The sequence below is a fragment of the Balaenoptera borealis genome (assembly GCF_965194805.1).
Source record: "Balaenoptera borealis genome assembly, chromosome: 2".
NCBI classification, from domain to species: domain Eukaryota; kingdom Metazoa; phylum Chordata; class Mammalia; order Artiodactyla; family Balaenopteridae; genus Balaenoptera; species Balaenoptera borealis.
The window spans coordinates 169,898,741-169,915,453 of NC_138867.1; the positions used below are offsets into that span (position 1 = coordinate 169,898,741).

Here is a 16,713-nt window from a genome sequence, read left to right on the forward strand (position 1 = left end):
ACAGAAATATAGATCAATGAAACAGAATAGAAAGCCCAGTGATATACCCACGCACATATGATCACCTTATCTTTGATAAAGGAGGCAAGAATATACAATGGAGAAAAGACAGCCTCTTCAATAAGTGGTACTGGGGAAACTGGACAGCTACATGTAAAAGAATGAAAATAGAACACTCAACACCGTACACAAAAATAAACTCAAAATGGATTTAAGACTAAATTTAAGGCCAGACACTATAAAACTCTTAGAGGAAAACTTAGGCAGAACACTCTATGACATAAATCACAGCAAGATCCTTTTTGACATACTTCCTAGAGAAATGGAAATAAAAACAAAAATAAACAAATGGGACCTAATGAAACTTAAAAGCTTTTGCACAGCAAAGGAAACCATAAACAAGACAAAAAGACAACCCTCAGAATGGGAGAAAAAAATTGCAAATGAGGCAACTGACAAAAGGTTAATCTCCAAAATTTACAAGCAGCTCATGCAGCTCAATATCAAAAAACAAACAACCCAATCCAAAAATGGGCAGAAGACCTAAATAGACATTTCTCCAAAGAAGATTAACAGATTGCCAACAAACACATGAAAGGATGTTCAACATCGCTAATCATCAGGGAAATGCAAATCAAAACTACAATGCGATATCATTTCACACCAGTCAGAATGGCCATCATCAAAAAATCTACAAACAATAAATGCTGGAGAGGGTGTGGAGAAAAGGGAACCCTCATACACTGTTGGTGCGAATGTAAATTGATACAGCCACTATGGAGAACAGTATAGAGGTTCCTTCAAAAACTAAAAATAGAACTACCATACGACCCAGCAATCCAACTACTGGGCATATACCCTGAGAAAACCATAATTCAAAAAGAGTCATGTACCACAATGTTCATTGCAGCTCTATTTACAATAGCCAGGACTTGGAAGCAACCTAAGTGTCCATCGACAGATGAATGGACAAAGAAGATGTAGCACATATGTACAATGGAATATTACTCAGCCATAAAAAGAAACGAAATTGAGTTATTTGTAGTGAGGTGGATGGACCTAGAGTCGGTCATACAGAGTGAAGTTAAGACAGAAAGAGAAAAACAAATACCGTATGCCGACACATATATATGGAATCTAAAAAAAAAAAAACAGGTCATGAAGAACTAGGGGCAAGATGGGAATAAAGGCACAGACCTACTAGAGAATGGACTTGAGGACACGTGGAAGGGATAGGGTAAGTTGGGACAAAGTGAGAGGGTGGTAGTGTATATATGGACATGGTAGAGAGTGGTAGTGTATATATGTACTACCAAACGTACAATAGATAGCTAGTGGGAAGCAGTTTCATAGCACAGGGAGATCAGCTCGGTGCTTTGTGACCAGCTAGAAGGGTGGGATAGGGAGGGTGGGAGGGAGGGAGACACAAGAGGGAAGAGATATGCAGATATATGTATATGTATAACTGATTCACTTTGTTATAAAGCAGAAACTAACACTATTATAAAGCCATTATACTCCAATAAAGATGTTAAAAAATAAAATAAATAAAATAAAAAATTTTTAAAAATAAAAGAAACCAGGAATTGTGAATCTTAGGTTAATTCTCTTTAAATTTGGAGCATAGCAAGGATATTCACTACCACTCCAAGTAGTAAAAACTACATAATGTAACAAACTAGAAAGAAAAATAAGATGTAGGAGAAAGAGAAAGGAAGAATCAGAATTATTATTACTTGAAGGTGACATCTATATAGAAAAAGCAAGCAAATTCATTAGACAAACCACTAGAATACTAAATCTAATTGTTTTGCTATAGATAAATATTTATTTATATACAGCAATTTCACAATCCAACAATGACATTATAAAATGCAATAGAAATGCAACCCCATTTATAAAGGCCACAAAGATATTAGAGTATATAGGAATAAAGCTAATTTTTAAAACTGAGGGAGGTACATATTAAAAAAATAACTAAACGTTACTGGAAGATAGAAAAGGAGAATAATGGGGTAGATATACAATGTTTACAGATGGCATGACATATCACAAAACTGTGATTCTTTCCCAATTTAAACTTAAGTTCAACAGAAGTGCATGGATGCTTTCATGCAAGGTTTGTGTGTGTGTGTGTGTGTGTGTGTGTGTGTGTGTGTGTTGTGTGTGTGTAGTTTAAGCCACAGGATCAAGAATGTGACTGGACAACTGTTTGCTAAAGGAATTAGGCATGTGACTCATGGATCAAATCAACTATCTCAGTAGAAACCAGGAATAAAGTTGTTGTTGTCCAGGTAAGATCTATAAAGGTCCCTCTTGTTTGATGATTTGGACTCCTATGAATTTCACAGGAGACCAACAAGATTTTTGTGAATGTTCTATCAGCAGAAATACTGACAGATTGGACTAAAGGAGACAGAAACAGAATAAAATAAAGAAGACACTCAGATTTCTAGGATTCCAGAGGCAAGAAATGGGCCAACAGGGCTATCTGTCTAGGAATACATGTTATCCTTCAAGAAAATGGAAGACTGATCCTATTGGTGGTTCAGAGTTTGACAAGGCTGCCATTGCCACCAGGGTCCAGAGAGCACAGGCCCAGGGGGTGAGGTCATCTACTTTTCTGTGATCAGGAAGGCAGTGCATAATCAGAGCAGATTATTCTCAAGACTTAAAATCTAATGGAATTTGTTCTGTCAGGTTTCATACTTGCTTGGGACCAGTGATTATTTGTTTCCTTCTGATTTTTCTCCTTTTGAATGGGAATGTCTATCCTATGCCTGTCCCACCATTATATTTTGGAAGTACATAACCTGGTGTTTGGTTTCACATGTTCACAGCTGGACAGGAATTTTGCCTCAGGATGAATTATTCTTCAAGTCTCACCCATACCTGATTTAGATGATGTATTTTTTTTGGCCCCACTGCACAGGTTGCAGGATCTTAGTTCCCCAACCAGGGATTGAACCCAGGCCTTTGACAGTGAAAGCCCGGAGTCCTAACCTCTGGACTGCCAGGGAATTCTAGATGATAATTAGATGAGCTTGGATAGTGGAATGGGTGAAGACCTTTAGGGAGGTTGGGATACAGTGAATGAATTTTACATGTGAAAAGAACATGAATTTGGAGAGCCAGAGAGAGCATGCTTATGAGTTTGTGTCCCCCAAAATTTATATATTGAAGGTCTATCTCCCAGTACCCCAGAATGTGACCTTATTTGGAAATAGCATTATTGCAGTTGTAATTAGTTAAGATGAGGACATACGGGAGTAGGGTGGGCCTCCTCCATTTCTACAAATGTTCCTATAAAGTTTCGTCACTGGAAAAGCTCCACTGGCTGCTAGTGACACATCAGTTCTGAGAGTGAGTGCTACCATTTTAACCTGACTAAACATTTTGCTATTACAAATTGTATTAGTTTACTAGCACTGCCATAACAAAGTGCCACAAACTGCGTGGTTTAAATAATAGAAATGCACTGTCTCACAGTTCTGGAGGTTAGACATCTGAGACCGGGATGTCAGCCAGGTTGGTTCCTTCTGAGAGCTATGAGGAAGAATCTGCTCCATGTCTCTGTCTCTGTCTCTGTCTGTCTCTCAGGTGGTTTGCTGAAAATCCTTGACATTCCTCGGTTTGTAGAGTTCTGCCTTCATCTGCACATGATGTTCTCCCTGTGTTTATGTATGTGTCTAAATTTTACCCTTTTACAAGGATACCAGGCATATTGAATTAGGGCCCATCCTTCTCCAGCATGTTCCCACCTTAACTAATTACATCTATAAAGACCCTGTTTCCAAATAGGGTCACATTCTGAGTTACTGAAGGTTGGGGTTTCAACATATGAATTGAGACAGGTTGTGGGGTGAGGGAACACAATGTAACTGCAAACTAAAGAATGTCACTCGCCACTGGTTCTACAAGAATTAAGTCATTAGCCACTGTAGTCGCTGGCCTTCAGTACAACTTGAAAGAAATTCAGGGCAGAGATCAGGAATGAGGCACTCTGGGAAAACTGACAGAACAAGCCTTCAGATAGTTAGATTTTTTCAGGAGAAAATTTTATGAACCCTAATTCTTGCATCTTCCCATACTTAGAAAAACACTAAAACCACTAAGATATTTGTTCTTGGCAACTAGCAGCAATCTTCTACTGAGATGTGTGATTGATTACAAGTACGCTTCAGCAAAATCATATTTATGTGGGCCTCCCCCCTTACCTCTTCAGAACAGTTTCTCAGAGCTATCTTAGAGGCTCTCTCCCAGGCTATAGACCTCAGTAAGACACTGAATAAACTACACTCACAGTTCTTGCGTTGCGCATTTTCATTCAACTTGACATAATCCATAACAGAAGGAAAGCAAACACAAGGGAGGTGTAATAAGCTGATCCCTACAGTAAGTTACAGGGCCTCAATCCTAGCAAGGCCTTCTGAAAAGCATGTAGAATGTATCACTCAAAGGAAGAGGAAACCTTCATAAGGGTCCCCACCCCTGTTGCTCAAGGGCATTAGCTTTGTTGTACTGGCAGGCTGGGCAGCATGGGGTTGTTCAGCAAATGTCCCATGGAGTATCAGAGAAGCCTCATGGCTGAAAGGCAAAGAAAGATAGGTGATACCTCTGACTTGACATACTATCATATTGCATCTGTGTGCAGCTGGTGAGCACAACAATGGCTGGAGTGAAATGTGAACCAGAACTGGGCACAAGAGGGTTCAAGCTGGGGCTAATATTTTATCTTTACAACAATGCTCAAAAGTTTTACATTTTATAGTTTATCAACCTTTCCTTTATATTTTGTGTATTTTATATTTATTTCAAGAAGCACATTACCTAAACTTGCACATTTTGCTCTATTTTCTTCTAAAGTCTTTATACTTTTTTTCCCTGAAGAAAACAATGTGCTTTTATTGTGACTGCATTCTGTTAATTTAATGATCTGTGTCAATGTGCTTATGTCATGTAATGCACTTTCCTGTCATTCTGTTTCTCCCCCAGCTTCATTGAGTTATAACCGACAAATAAAAATTAGACAGATAGATAGGTAGAAAACAATGTGATGTTTTGGTTACGTATACACTGTGAAACAATCAACTCAATCAAGCTAATTAACATATCTATTGTCTCACATAGTTGCACTTTTCCTTTTGTGTGTGTGTATGGTGAGAACATTTAAGATCTACCCTCTTAGCAAACTTCAATTATACAATACAGTATTGTTAACTATAGTCACGTTGTTGTACATATAGCTTTACTTTGAAAATGTGTCTTCATTACTTTTGGAATTTATTTGTATGATATAAGGCAGAAATACAATGTTTCCATGTGCATGGCTGTTTGTCCCAGCCAGGTTGACTAGTCCTTCCTTTCCTCAACATTTTCAATGTCACAAATTACATTTCCATGCATGCCTATGCCTGTGCATGAACTCTATCCTGCCTATACTACATCAATCAGTTTTATAGCTTTTTAATATCTAGTGTGGCAAGTTCTCCTACGTTGTCAAATTTTTTCTGGATATTCTTTGTTCCCTATTTTTCTTATACATTTAAAAAATTATCTTGCTCAGTTCTGTGAAAATCCCTGTCAGTATGTTAATGATAATTGCATCAAATTTTAGTTTGAGGGGAGGAACAGATAGCATTGTCATGCCTTTGAAACTTCCCATCCATGAATACGACATATATCTCCATCTCTCCATTCATTCAGGTCCTCTTTTGTATGGTTTTTTACAACTTTTAATTTTTAAGAGATTCACTCCAGGTAAATATTGACTGAAAGAAAAACACAAAAGTTACATTTTATTCAGGGTCTTACTGAGGACTATAGCCCAGGAGACAGCCTCTCAGATAGCTCTGAGGAACTGCTCCAAAGAGGTAGGGGAAGAAGTCAGTATATATGTGACTTTTTTTTTTTTTTTTTTGGCTAGGGAATGCATGTAGTCAAGTATACATCTTGGTAAAAGATTACTGCTAGTCATAACGAACAGATATCTCAAGTTAGTGATTAACATGCTTTTCTATCTATGAGAAGATGAAAGAAACTGGGCTTATTAAAACTCTTCCTGACCTACATCTAACTAACTAAGGAAACTGTCCAAAACACTGAGCATCCTGTTGTCATCTTTAATTTCCTCTGTCTGAAACACAGAGTGCACTGTTGGTCAGTGACTGTAGTGGGTAAATCTTTGTAGACTTGGATGGTGAGAAAAATGCTCTTTGCTCTTCTTTTGTTTGCATACTTAATAATTTTTATTGCTATGATTAATGGGATTTTTAAAAATAAATTTATTCATTTATTTTTGGCTACGTTGGGTCTTCATTGCTGTGCACGGGCTTTCTCTAGCTGTGGCGAGCGGGGGCTACTCTTCATTGCAGTGTGTGAGCTTCTCATTGAGGTGGTTTCTCTTGTTGCAGAGCACGGGCTCTAAGTGCACGGGCTTCAGTAGTTGTGGTGCACGGGCTTCAGTAGTTGTGGTGCACGGGCTTAGCTGCTCCGTGGCATGTGGGATCTTCCCAGACAAGGGCTTGAAACCATGTCCCCTGCATTAGCAGGTGGATTCTTAACCACTGCACCAGCAGGGTAGTCCCTTTATTAATAGGATTTTATTACATTTTAAATTTCAAGTGCTTAGAAATACTGCTGTTTTGATTATTTATACCTTTTATTTGGAAATATGTCATATGTACATAAAAGATGCAAGAATAAGAACAGTCTAAAGAATAATTCCATAACCCTCCCACCCCAAGATTTATCCATTGTCAACACTGACATTGACATTCTTGAAGAATATAGTCCCCTCCCCCTTTTAATAGAACTTCCTCATTTGGAGTTTGTCTGGTGTTTGCTGATGATTAAATTCCAGGTTCTCAACCAGAAACACACAGTAGTGATATTGGTTCCATCTCAAGTCATCTCACCTGAAAGCAGACATCCATCTGCCCTCACTGATATTTTTTATTAGATGGTCAGGTACTGTCCAATTTCTGCTCTTTATATAGTTACTATTTTTCTTTTGCAACTGATTAGCCAACTGTAAAAAGATAATTTCAGACTACACAAGAATACTGCTTATCATTTAAATTTCCTATTAGGTTTTAGCACCCATTGCTGCTTCATGCCTCACCCAATTTTAATCGTGATGGTTGGAACGAATGATTTCTTTCCAACTGCATGTGTTGATGTTTGTATATTGATTTTTCTATCCATCAACTTTACTTATTTTTTAGTTCTACTAGTGTGGAAAACCTCATGGAATTTTCCAAATTAATAGTTATATTGTGGGGTGTTTATCTATTCAGATATTCCTCTTGACCACTGAAAGGTAAACTCTTAATCCAATTTTGAGATCTTAATGAACAGAAATTTTTCTTCTGTCTTTCCAGCTTAGCTGTGTTTTTCTAATTATATTTTATCCTGCATGTCAAGGTGTTTGTGGCAGAGAGGCAGTCTGCAATATCTCACTTCACTAAGATGCAAAAAAACAAATATCGAGATCAGAGTTACTCAAAAGTGCTAGTCCTAGACTAGAAAAAGACTTTGCACCAGAATATAAATCATATACTGCTTCCCTTATTGAAAAAGTCTTATCATGAAAAAAGTCAGCTCATCTAAAAAGCATACTTAGTAATTCGATTGATTTACATTCTTTCAAAATCTCCTTACATCAACAGTCCATAGGCTACACTTTGAAAAGCAGAGGTCTAGAGGACTCATTTGAAAAAGGAAGTGGTATTTCCATCCTGAAAAATTCCATGTGGTTTAAGAGTTGCTCCATGTGTGGAGAAGCAATCATTCAATATACATTAATGATTTAATGCTATGTGAAGTGTGGTAGATGAAATGCTCCTGGAATGTGATAAATCCAAGATAAGCTCTTATAACTGAAGGCAAAATGCATTTTCTACATAATACTTCTATTTATGAATATAGGCTCCCTCTACTCTAAAACTTTCTTTTGCATGATTTCAACCTCCTGTCCTACCAGAGCTGAAATTTCAACCATCAGAGTTAGGATAAGACTTTTTTTTTTCCTTATTCATTACAATTGAATCATTTGGCAAAGAGATTTTTTAACACATGAAGCAATTTAATTTATCTTTAGTAGTTTAGATAAATAAGTAAAAAGATTTCTAGGCACACTCTCTTAAAATTAAGGAAAGGAAACAAATTAACTCAATAAATACAATAAAGTTTTTCTATTTTCCAAATTTTCAACCAGCTACAATACAATAAAATGAATTATTTTATTAGAAAATATAACTGTTCAAAGATTAAAAATAAATAAGTTGCTGCCACAAAATTGCAACATAATATACAGTTAACTCATTCTGTTATGGTCAGTTAAGAGAAAGATGGCAGGAGGAATGATACAGTCAAAAGTAAACAAAAAACGGGGAGGGGGAAGATATGAGGGAAAGGAGAGCTAGAGCAAAAAGAGAAAAAGAAAGAAAAAGTGCTTTATTGAATGAGTTAGTTACATGAGGTCACCAAGAGGAGCACATCCTCTGACTGAGGCACTATGGTGAGACCTGCGTTGTTTGATGATTTTATTGCCCTGGTGTCTTCAACACAGAGGTAAAGGAGATGCTCACATTCTCTAGGCAAAGGCACCATCAGCAAGCTTCCACTCTTCCTCACTGGACCAGAAGAATCACAGAGTGGTGGTCTTAACCCTGATGGAGGAGTACTCACTACCACTTATCCACACCTAGATGGCAGGGAAGGCAAAGAACCTTGGCGTCTGGCAGCCCTGCCTCCACCACTACCGAGCAGGCTCAAAGACAATGGTCAACTCAGGCTTTTCTTCTTGAAGTGTTTCTAATGCACGTTTTGTATCATAATTGAAATACATTCCACACAACCTGTAAAAGCAAATAGAGAAGCTTTGGATTGTACTCTTCAAATAAACACTTTCAGTTTTTGGCTTTAAAAATCTCATCTCCTCACTTAGCCTCACACTTCTAGGTTTTCCAATGTTGCACTTCATGCCTAATGTGGTTTCTGTGATATTCAATATTTTTAACCTTCAAGTTTGGAAATGTTTAAACATGTGCAAATATAGAGAGAATAGTATAATGAATCCCATTACCCAGGTTTGACAGTTAACAGCTCATGGCCAATCTTGTTTCATCTATCACCCACCCACTCCTCACATCAGTGGATTATCTTAAACACAGCAGTTCATGCATCTATAAATATTTCAATGGGTGAAACTAAATGCAGACTTTTAAAACATAACTGCAATGCCATTATCACACCCAAAAAAGTTAACAATAATTTCTAAATATCAATATATGTCCAATCAGTGTTTAAACTTCCTCAACTGTCTGATAAAATTTTTATATTATGTTCATTTAATCAGGAGCCATATAAAGTCCACACATTGGGCATTCCCTGGAGGTCCAGTGGTTAAGACTTGGTGCTTTCACTGCCATGGCCCAGGTTCAATTGCTGGTGGGGGAACTAAGATCCTGCAAGCCGCACAATGCAGCCAAAAAAAAAAAGGTCCACACATTGTAATTGCTTGGTATGCCTCTCAAGTCTTCTTTGATATCATTTCTTCCTCCTTCTCTTTTTTTAAGTTTCCCTTGCAACTTAACTAAGAAATCATACCATTTGTCCTGAAGCATTTCTAATAATCTTGATTTGGTTGTGTTATGGACTGTTTGTGTTCCTTCAAAATTCATATGTTAAGGCCCTAACCCTCAATGTGATGGTATTTGGATATGAGGTCTTTGGGAGGTAATGAGGGTTAGATGAGGTCATGGGGGTGGGTCCTCATGATGGGATTAGTGCCCTTATAATAAGAGATACCACAGCACACACTCTCTGTCTATCTCTGTCTCTATCTCTGTGTACCACATGAGGACACAACAAGTTCAGAAAAGAGCTCTCACCAGAAACCAAATCAGCCAGCGCCATGATCTTGGATGTTCCAGCTACCAGAACTGTGAGAAATAAATGTCTATGATTTGTTTAAGGCACCTAGTCTATGCTATTTTGTTATGGCAACCTGAGCTCACAAGACAGGTTGACTGCATCCATGGATTCCCCAGTCTATTTTGAGCCTGTCCCTTATCTCCAGAGTGTCCTTCAGGGCTGGGTCAATTAGCCCACATACAGAAATGTCCCCAGCTTCATCCTGACCAATAATTCCTTTCTTTCCTATTTCTCTTAGCTCTGGAAATGGCTTTTCTTGCAAGAAGCATGTTCCACTGTGTCCACACAAGGATACAATGCTGATCTGAACTATTGTTTATTCAAACCTGTATTCCAATTGGTTCTCAGCCTTGAGTCCATGGACAAGGACAGAAATTTCTGGGCTAATAGAATTTATAAACTAGGGGTAAGATATAGATAATAAATAAACAAGAAAATGATATAGCATGTATTATGATGGTCAACACTATGGAGGAAAATAAGCAAAGAAGAGGAAAGGCATGCTGGGTTGCTATTTTCAGTAGGATGGTTACAGTCAGACTCACAGAGAAAACCCTGAGCAGAGAAGTTAATGATGCACAGGAATAAGGTATGTGGATATCAAAGGGGGGAAGTTCCAGGCAGAGGGAACTGCAAGTGCATAGTTTCGGAGGTGACAGTGTTTTTCGAAATAGCAAGGAAACCAGTGTGAGTGGAGCAGAAGGAACTAGGGTTAGAAGATGACTTTGCAAAAATAGCAGGAGCCAGATCACATGGGGCCTTAGACACTGCCATGAGTTTGTGGCTCTTACTTTGTGATAGAAGCATGTTGGTAGGAGTGATATGCTCTGACTCATGTTTTAGCTACACCCTCCATCTGCAATGGTAGATGCAGAGTATCCTGGCAGAATGCTACCAGGACAATCCAGACAAGAGGTGACAGTGGTTTGAACTAGGGTAGGAGCCATGAAGCTGGCAAAAAGTGGTCAATGAGTGGGCATGCTGTGAAAGCAGAGTTAACAGGACATGCCAATGGATTGGATATGTGCGTAAGGAAAAAGATGTGTCAAAGATGACACCAGGATTGTTTTGACCTGAACAATTCAGACTGAGTTACCATTGACTGAGATAGGGAAGAAGCAGATTTTAGACAGAAGGGGACAGCACAGGTTTGGATTTGGACATGTGAAATTTGGGAGGCTTATTAGACATCCAAGTAGAAAGGTGAGACAAGCATTTGAACATGGAATTCATGGAGATATGAACTGGGGGAAGGGGAACAGCACATATATGATGAAACCAGAAGACTAGATGATGTAAACAAGGGAGAAAGTGTAAAGAAGAAAAATTAACCCAGTGATTGAGTCCTGGGGATTCAGTATGTAAAGGTCAGAATGATGAAGGGATACCAGAGGAGACTGAGCAGAAACAGCCAATGTAGTAGGAGAAAATCCAGAGGAGAGTGTGTTGACCCTAAAACCAAGTGAAAGAAATGTCTTTAGTGGAGACTGTGATCGTCAGAGCTGACAGAAGTTATGAAACTAATTAGGAAGCTCTTACTAGCGAGGTAATGTGTATCTCAGTGGTATCATTGATGATGGAAAGGAGCCAACGGTCCCAACACCCTGAAGACAGGCCAAAGTTTATGGAATTTCTAATCTTGATGTTTCTGGAGCACTTTCTATTTAGAAATTCTCCTAAACAAGACCAACAACATCCCTACTATGCAAGGACCTTTGCAATAAGGATGACCCATGGACAGGTCTAGTTCTACAAAGTATGATACCTTGCATAGAAATACAATTCTCTTTGGCTATTTTTCATTGGGACTTGTGTTTCTTTCAGGAATATGGATGAAAGGTCTTTTCACACCCAAATGAACCTTGATTATTCTAAATGTCTGGATGAAATTGAATACATAGTTCATGACTCAATTACTGTATACATTTATAAATCAGCAACTGGCCCAGGCCCAACCTCACCCAGAGTGCAAATGAAGCCAACCTGGATTTTGGAAACTGGCCAACTTTTCCTTAGCACTAGAAGCCCTGCCACACAAATCTCTACAGAGCACACTTACTTCAGGCTTTTCAGGAGGCAGCCCTGCTGTTTCAGCACTTCACAGAGTAGCATGACCCCCAGATCACCCAGGTCATTGTTGCCTAAGCTCAACTTTCGCAGGCTCTGGTTAGAAGTCAGAAGTGTGGAAAGACCCCAGCAGCAGTGTGACGTGAGGCTGCAGTTGTCTAATCTGCAAGAAAGAAGGTGATTTCAAGAAAATGTACCCTTAATTATCCTCCACAGGTCTCCCAGATCTTAGCCTGTAGTATTTCAAATGCAGAAAAGGCTCAGGATTAACAAACTTGGAACTGCCTTATGTGCCAAGGGTTATCATTCTCTCCTCTTCAGATGAGAATATTTTTTCCAGTCTACTGGATTTTGCAGTTCAAATGATTAACAGCAGTTTATGAAATGATTTTTCCCAAATTCTGTGTCTCCCCCCAAGATTTTCCTAAAACACTAGTGCCATACCACCCCCACTCTTTTGTGGTAGAGAGATTTATGGTGAAAGGAACTTCAGTATTTACCTTTACACCATCTAAAAGTACAGCTCCTCCTAGTCCCATAATCCTGTAAGAAGCCAAGCCCTAGGAAGACTCTCAGATATAGATTATCTCATCATCATTCCCCTCAACTGTCCCCTTCCCTGTAGCCACCATGCATTCCCATCACTGTAATAAGCTCAGAGACTTACTCCAACACCTGAAGCTTGCAGTGGGCATGTAAGAGTCCCTTACAGAGTAGCTTGATCCCCACGTCTCCGAGAGCATTGCCCCGTAGGTAAAGGTGTGTGAGATTCTGGTTTGTGCTGAGCACCGAGCATAGAGCTAGACAACCACTTGACGTAATGCCAGAATTCACCAACCTGTAGAAGGAACAGGGAGAAGAATCCTCAATGCCCAGACTTCCTTGAACATTGCACAGCTGTCTCAACACAGGAACTTCATTTTATCTGAAAAGCTTCATGCTTCAACTTAAAGGTCAGTGGCCAGCATCTTGGATATAATCTGAGGAGAGCATGACTCCCTATCTCTGGCCCCATAAAAGAGACAAATGATTTCTTAGCAGATGCTTTCCTGGGATCAGCAGAAGGGACAGAGCAAAAGCAAACTGATCCACATTCCCTCCACATTCCTCCTTCTTACACGTATTCCCTCTGGCCATACATGTTCCTCACTACCACTTCTTCCAGAAAGACATCCCAGATTGTCTCTTACTGATAATTCTCATTATTATTATATTAACACTGCAGAGGCCTACCTTATTTGATTCTTATACCAACCAAGCAAGTTGGCAGTGCAGCTGTAACTATTGAATATTTTCTACAGATTAGAAAGCTGAAGCTCATCAAATCATGTGTTGTTTTTAAGGTCAAAGAGAGAGTATTTGGTAGAGAGGGGACCCAGACTTACACCTTCTAGAGCCATCCCCTTCTCTATTGGCCATTCTGTCCATTTCACACTACCTTCTGCCTTGTAAATGGCCTCTCAGAGTACAAAGCCCTAGGTTTGCATTATACGCAGTGGAACTAAGATTTTTGATGTACTACTCTTGGTCAAGTTGAGAATATACTATCACCCAACAAGAGCATAAGGGCTCTGAAATAGAGAGCTGTGTCACTCCTGCATAGAAGCTCAAAGAGTAATATACAGTATGCAGAAAGTCACATGTGCTAGGCCTTCAACAAAGTTTTGATTTAAGAATATCTCATGCAGTCACATTTCTTTCTTAACAATGACATGTTTTTAAGTTCCAAGGTGTCTTAGAATCAGAAAAAATAGAAATACAGAAAGAAGTGATCCAGACAGCATAGCATGAACAGATGACCAAGAGGAAACAGAAATAATTATCCATCCGCTAGTCTCCATCTTCCCAGTCAAGAATGAGTCACAACAAAAAAGACTGAGTAAGCAAGACAAAGAGGGAAATGAAGCCCAAGAGGTATGAACAAAAACAATTGAGTAGTTTATAGTAAGTTCTTCTTTCTAGCTAAGGAGAATTTTATCAGAGGACCTTCAGTGAACATGCAGAAGGGATTTTCAGGATTTCTGGCTATCATAGACTGAATGTTTGTAGTCCCCCCTCCTCCAAATTTCATATATTGAAATCTTAACTCTCAATGTGATGGTACTATTGGGTTGGCCACAAAGATCATTTGGGTTTTTCTGTAACATCTTAGGGAAAAACCCAAAAGAACTTTTTGGCCAATCCAGTAGAATGTGGGGGCTTTAAGATGTGATTAGGTCTTGAGGGTAGAGTCCTCATGATGGGATTAGTGCCCTTTTAAAAGAGACCCCAGAGAGCTACCTCACCCCTATCACCATGTGAGAACACAGCAAGAGTGGCTGTATGCAAGCCAAGAATAGAGTCCTCACCAGGAACCAGGTGATCTACAGGCACCTTGATCTTGGATTTCCAGCCACCAGAACTGTGAGAAATAAATGTTTGTTGTTTGAGCCACCTAGTCTATGGTATTTTTGTTACCGCAGCCCAAATAGACTAAGACACTGGCAAAGATGAAGACCATTCCAGAAGACTAGAGATGGTCCTCAAAAAGGAAAAGAAAGAATATTTTGAAAGTTACAGAATAGTAAGATTTACTACTATTTCCAGAAAAGGGCTAAAAAGTATTATGCAACAGATGTTTGAGGAGAAGTACACAGTGAAGTGGCAGCAATTACAAGTAGATAGAGTGGTTTTGTTAAGAATAAGTCACATCAGGATTATCAGAATGTTGGTAACCACTGAGACTGAGTGATGGGTACATAGAGTACATAATGAAATGTTTAGAAAATCAAACAACCAAGCCCTACCAACCAAACCACTAGATTAGAAGAATGTAACCAACATCATATATCTTGGTTTCACTCAATCCATTCAACTCAGATCTACATTTACTGAACATAGATATCTTTCCATGTACTATGTTGTTACTGATTTTTTAAAAATTTACTAATGATATGCCTTATGTCACAAAAATGTCTCACAAAGAAAATTGAGGAAGAAGATTTAACATTTATTGAGTATCTACTAATTGCTTGGCTGTGTGATGATGACTTTAAATAGGATTATCTCATTGAATTATTAGAAAACCAAGATGCACGTGTTGTTTTTATATCTATTTTTAAATAGAAAAACTGAGGATCAGAGAAATCAGTTGAAGAATAAGAAGGAGCTTTCTAGATGGACAGTAGGAATGGGAGAGTAAGGGTAACCCTCAGGCAAAAAGGAAAATGGTATGCAAGGGTGAGGAAAGGTGAAGAGTGGGCCAGGTTCTTAGAACTAAAACTTCAGTATGACTCAGAAGAGTGAAGGGTGTGGTAGGCAAGAGGGAAGAAGCAGCAATTTAGGGCTGATGAGGGATAGCCTTATGTGCCAAGCTAAGATATACCAAATTTACCCTGATTTCAAAGACGAACGTTTGAAGGTTTTTTTGAGCAAAAGCCCAGTATTATCAAATTTGCATTTCAGAAAATTCCCTCTGGTGTTATGTAAAAGAAAGATGAGAGGCAGAGGAAATTGAAAGTAAACACAAGATTAGAATTATCCTCTGTTTATTTGTCAACTCCTTGGAAAGTCCCACTATTCAACAAGGCAGAATAGAGAGGGCAAGAGGGCAGAATAGAGAGGGGAAGAAACAGGAGAGGGGTGGGAAAAAAGTTACAAGAAATAAAGAATTTTGCAAATGCTTAGTGTGTGATGCTTGTGTAATATTGTGGAGGGGGCAGGGGCAATATGCAGCCAGAGAGAAAGAATTAAAGTTCAAGAAAAGAAATGTTGGCTATACCTAACAAAATATAAAATGCCTAAAAGTTTTGCCTCATTAATTCCACTTGTAGGTATCTGTCTCAAAACAAATACACACACATAAAGTTGTATATATAAATATGCTTGTTGCAGAGTTATTTGTAATAGTGAAAAAGTAGAAACTCATCCAAAGGTTCATCATTCAATGAGCAGCTAAATATATTACCATAATGCATACTATAGAGCATTATGCCAAAATCTGTAGATCTGTATATACCAGCATGGCAATGTGTCCACAGTAAATGAAAAAAGTAAATCATGGAAAAATGGTCTCATAATGATTCCAGTTTGGATAGACAGAGTGTTTGGGGTTGAATCATGTCCCCCAACATTTTATATGTTGAAGTCTTATCCCCCAGTACTTCAGCATATGACCTTATTTAGAAATAGGGTCACTGAAGATGTAATTAGTTAAAATGAGGTCATTAAGGTAAGCCCTAACCCAATATGACTGATATCCTTATAAAAGGGAGATGTTTAAACTCAAAGACAGACACACACCAACACAGTGAGAACACCATGTGCAGATGAAGGCTAAGACTGAGGTGATACATCTACAAGCCAAGGAATGTCAAATATTGCCAGTAAACCACCAGAAGCTGGAAGAGAAGTATGGAACATATTCTTCCTCACAGCTGTCAGAGGAACAAATCCTGCTGACACCTTGATCTTGGACTTTTAGCCTCCATTACTAAGACAAAATAAATTTTGTTTGGAACATTTTAACAATAGCAGAACATTCTTCTCAAGTGCACATGAAACATGTTCTAGGATAGATCATATGTTAGGCCACAAAACAAGTCTTAGCAAATTCAAAAAGATTGAAATTATACCAAGTATCTTCTCAGACCACAATGGTATGAAACTAGAAATCAATAACAGGAGGATAATTGAAAAACTCAAAAATACATGAAAATTAAACAATGC

General features: G+C 38.5%; 1 protein-coding gene across 4 annotated transcripts in view; it reads right to left on the reverse strand.

Annotated features, from left to right (window-relative positions):
• Positions 1 to 16,713, reverse strand: part of NLRP3 (NLR family pyrin domain containing 3) — a 133,799-nt gene that overhangs the window by 62,520 nt on the left and 54,566 nt on the right. For 2 of the 4 annotated variants that reach the window (XM_082379297.1, XM_082379296.1), the window contains 3 exons: positions 12,674 to 12,844; positions 11,999 to 12,169; positions 8,181 to 8,861 (listed from right to left, as the gene is read on the reverse strand). The exons of 1 other annotated variant lie outside the window; for it this stretch is intronic. In XM_082379297.1, the coding sequence (XP_082235423.1) occupies positions 8,762 to 8,861; positions 11,999 to 12,169; positions 12,674 to 12,844 (442 nt within the window). In that variant the 3' untranslated portion in view covers positions 8,181 to 8,761. Of the gene's footprint in view, positions 1 to 8,180; positions 8,862 to 11,998; positions 12,170 to 12,673; positions 12,845 to 16,713 lie in introns of those variants that run through there. One more of the 4 variants, XM_082379298.1, reaches the window with a different exon arrangement.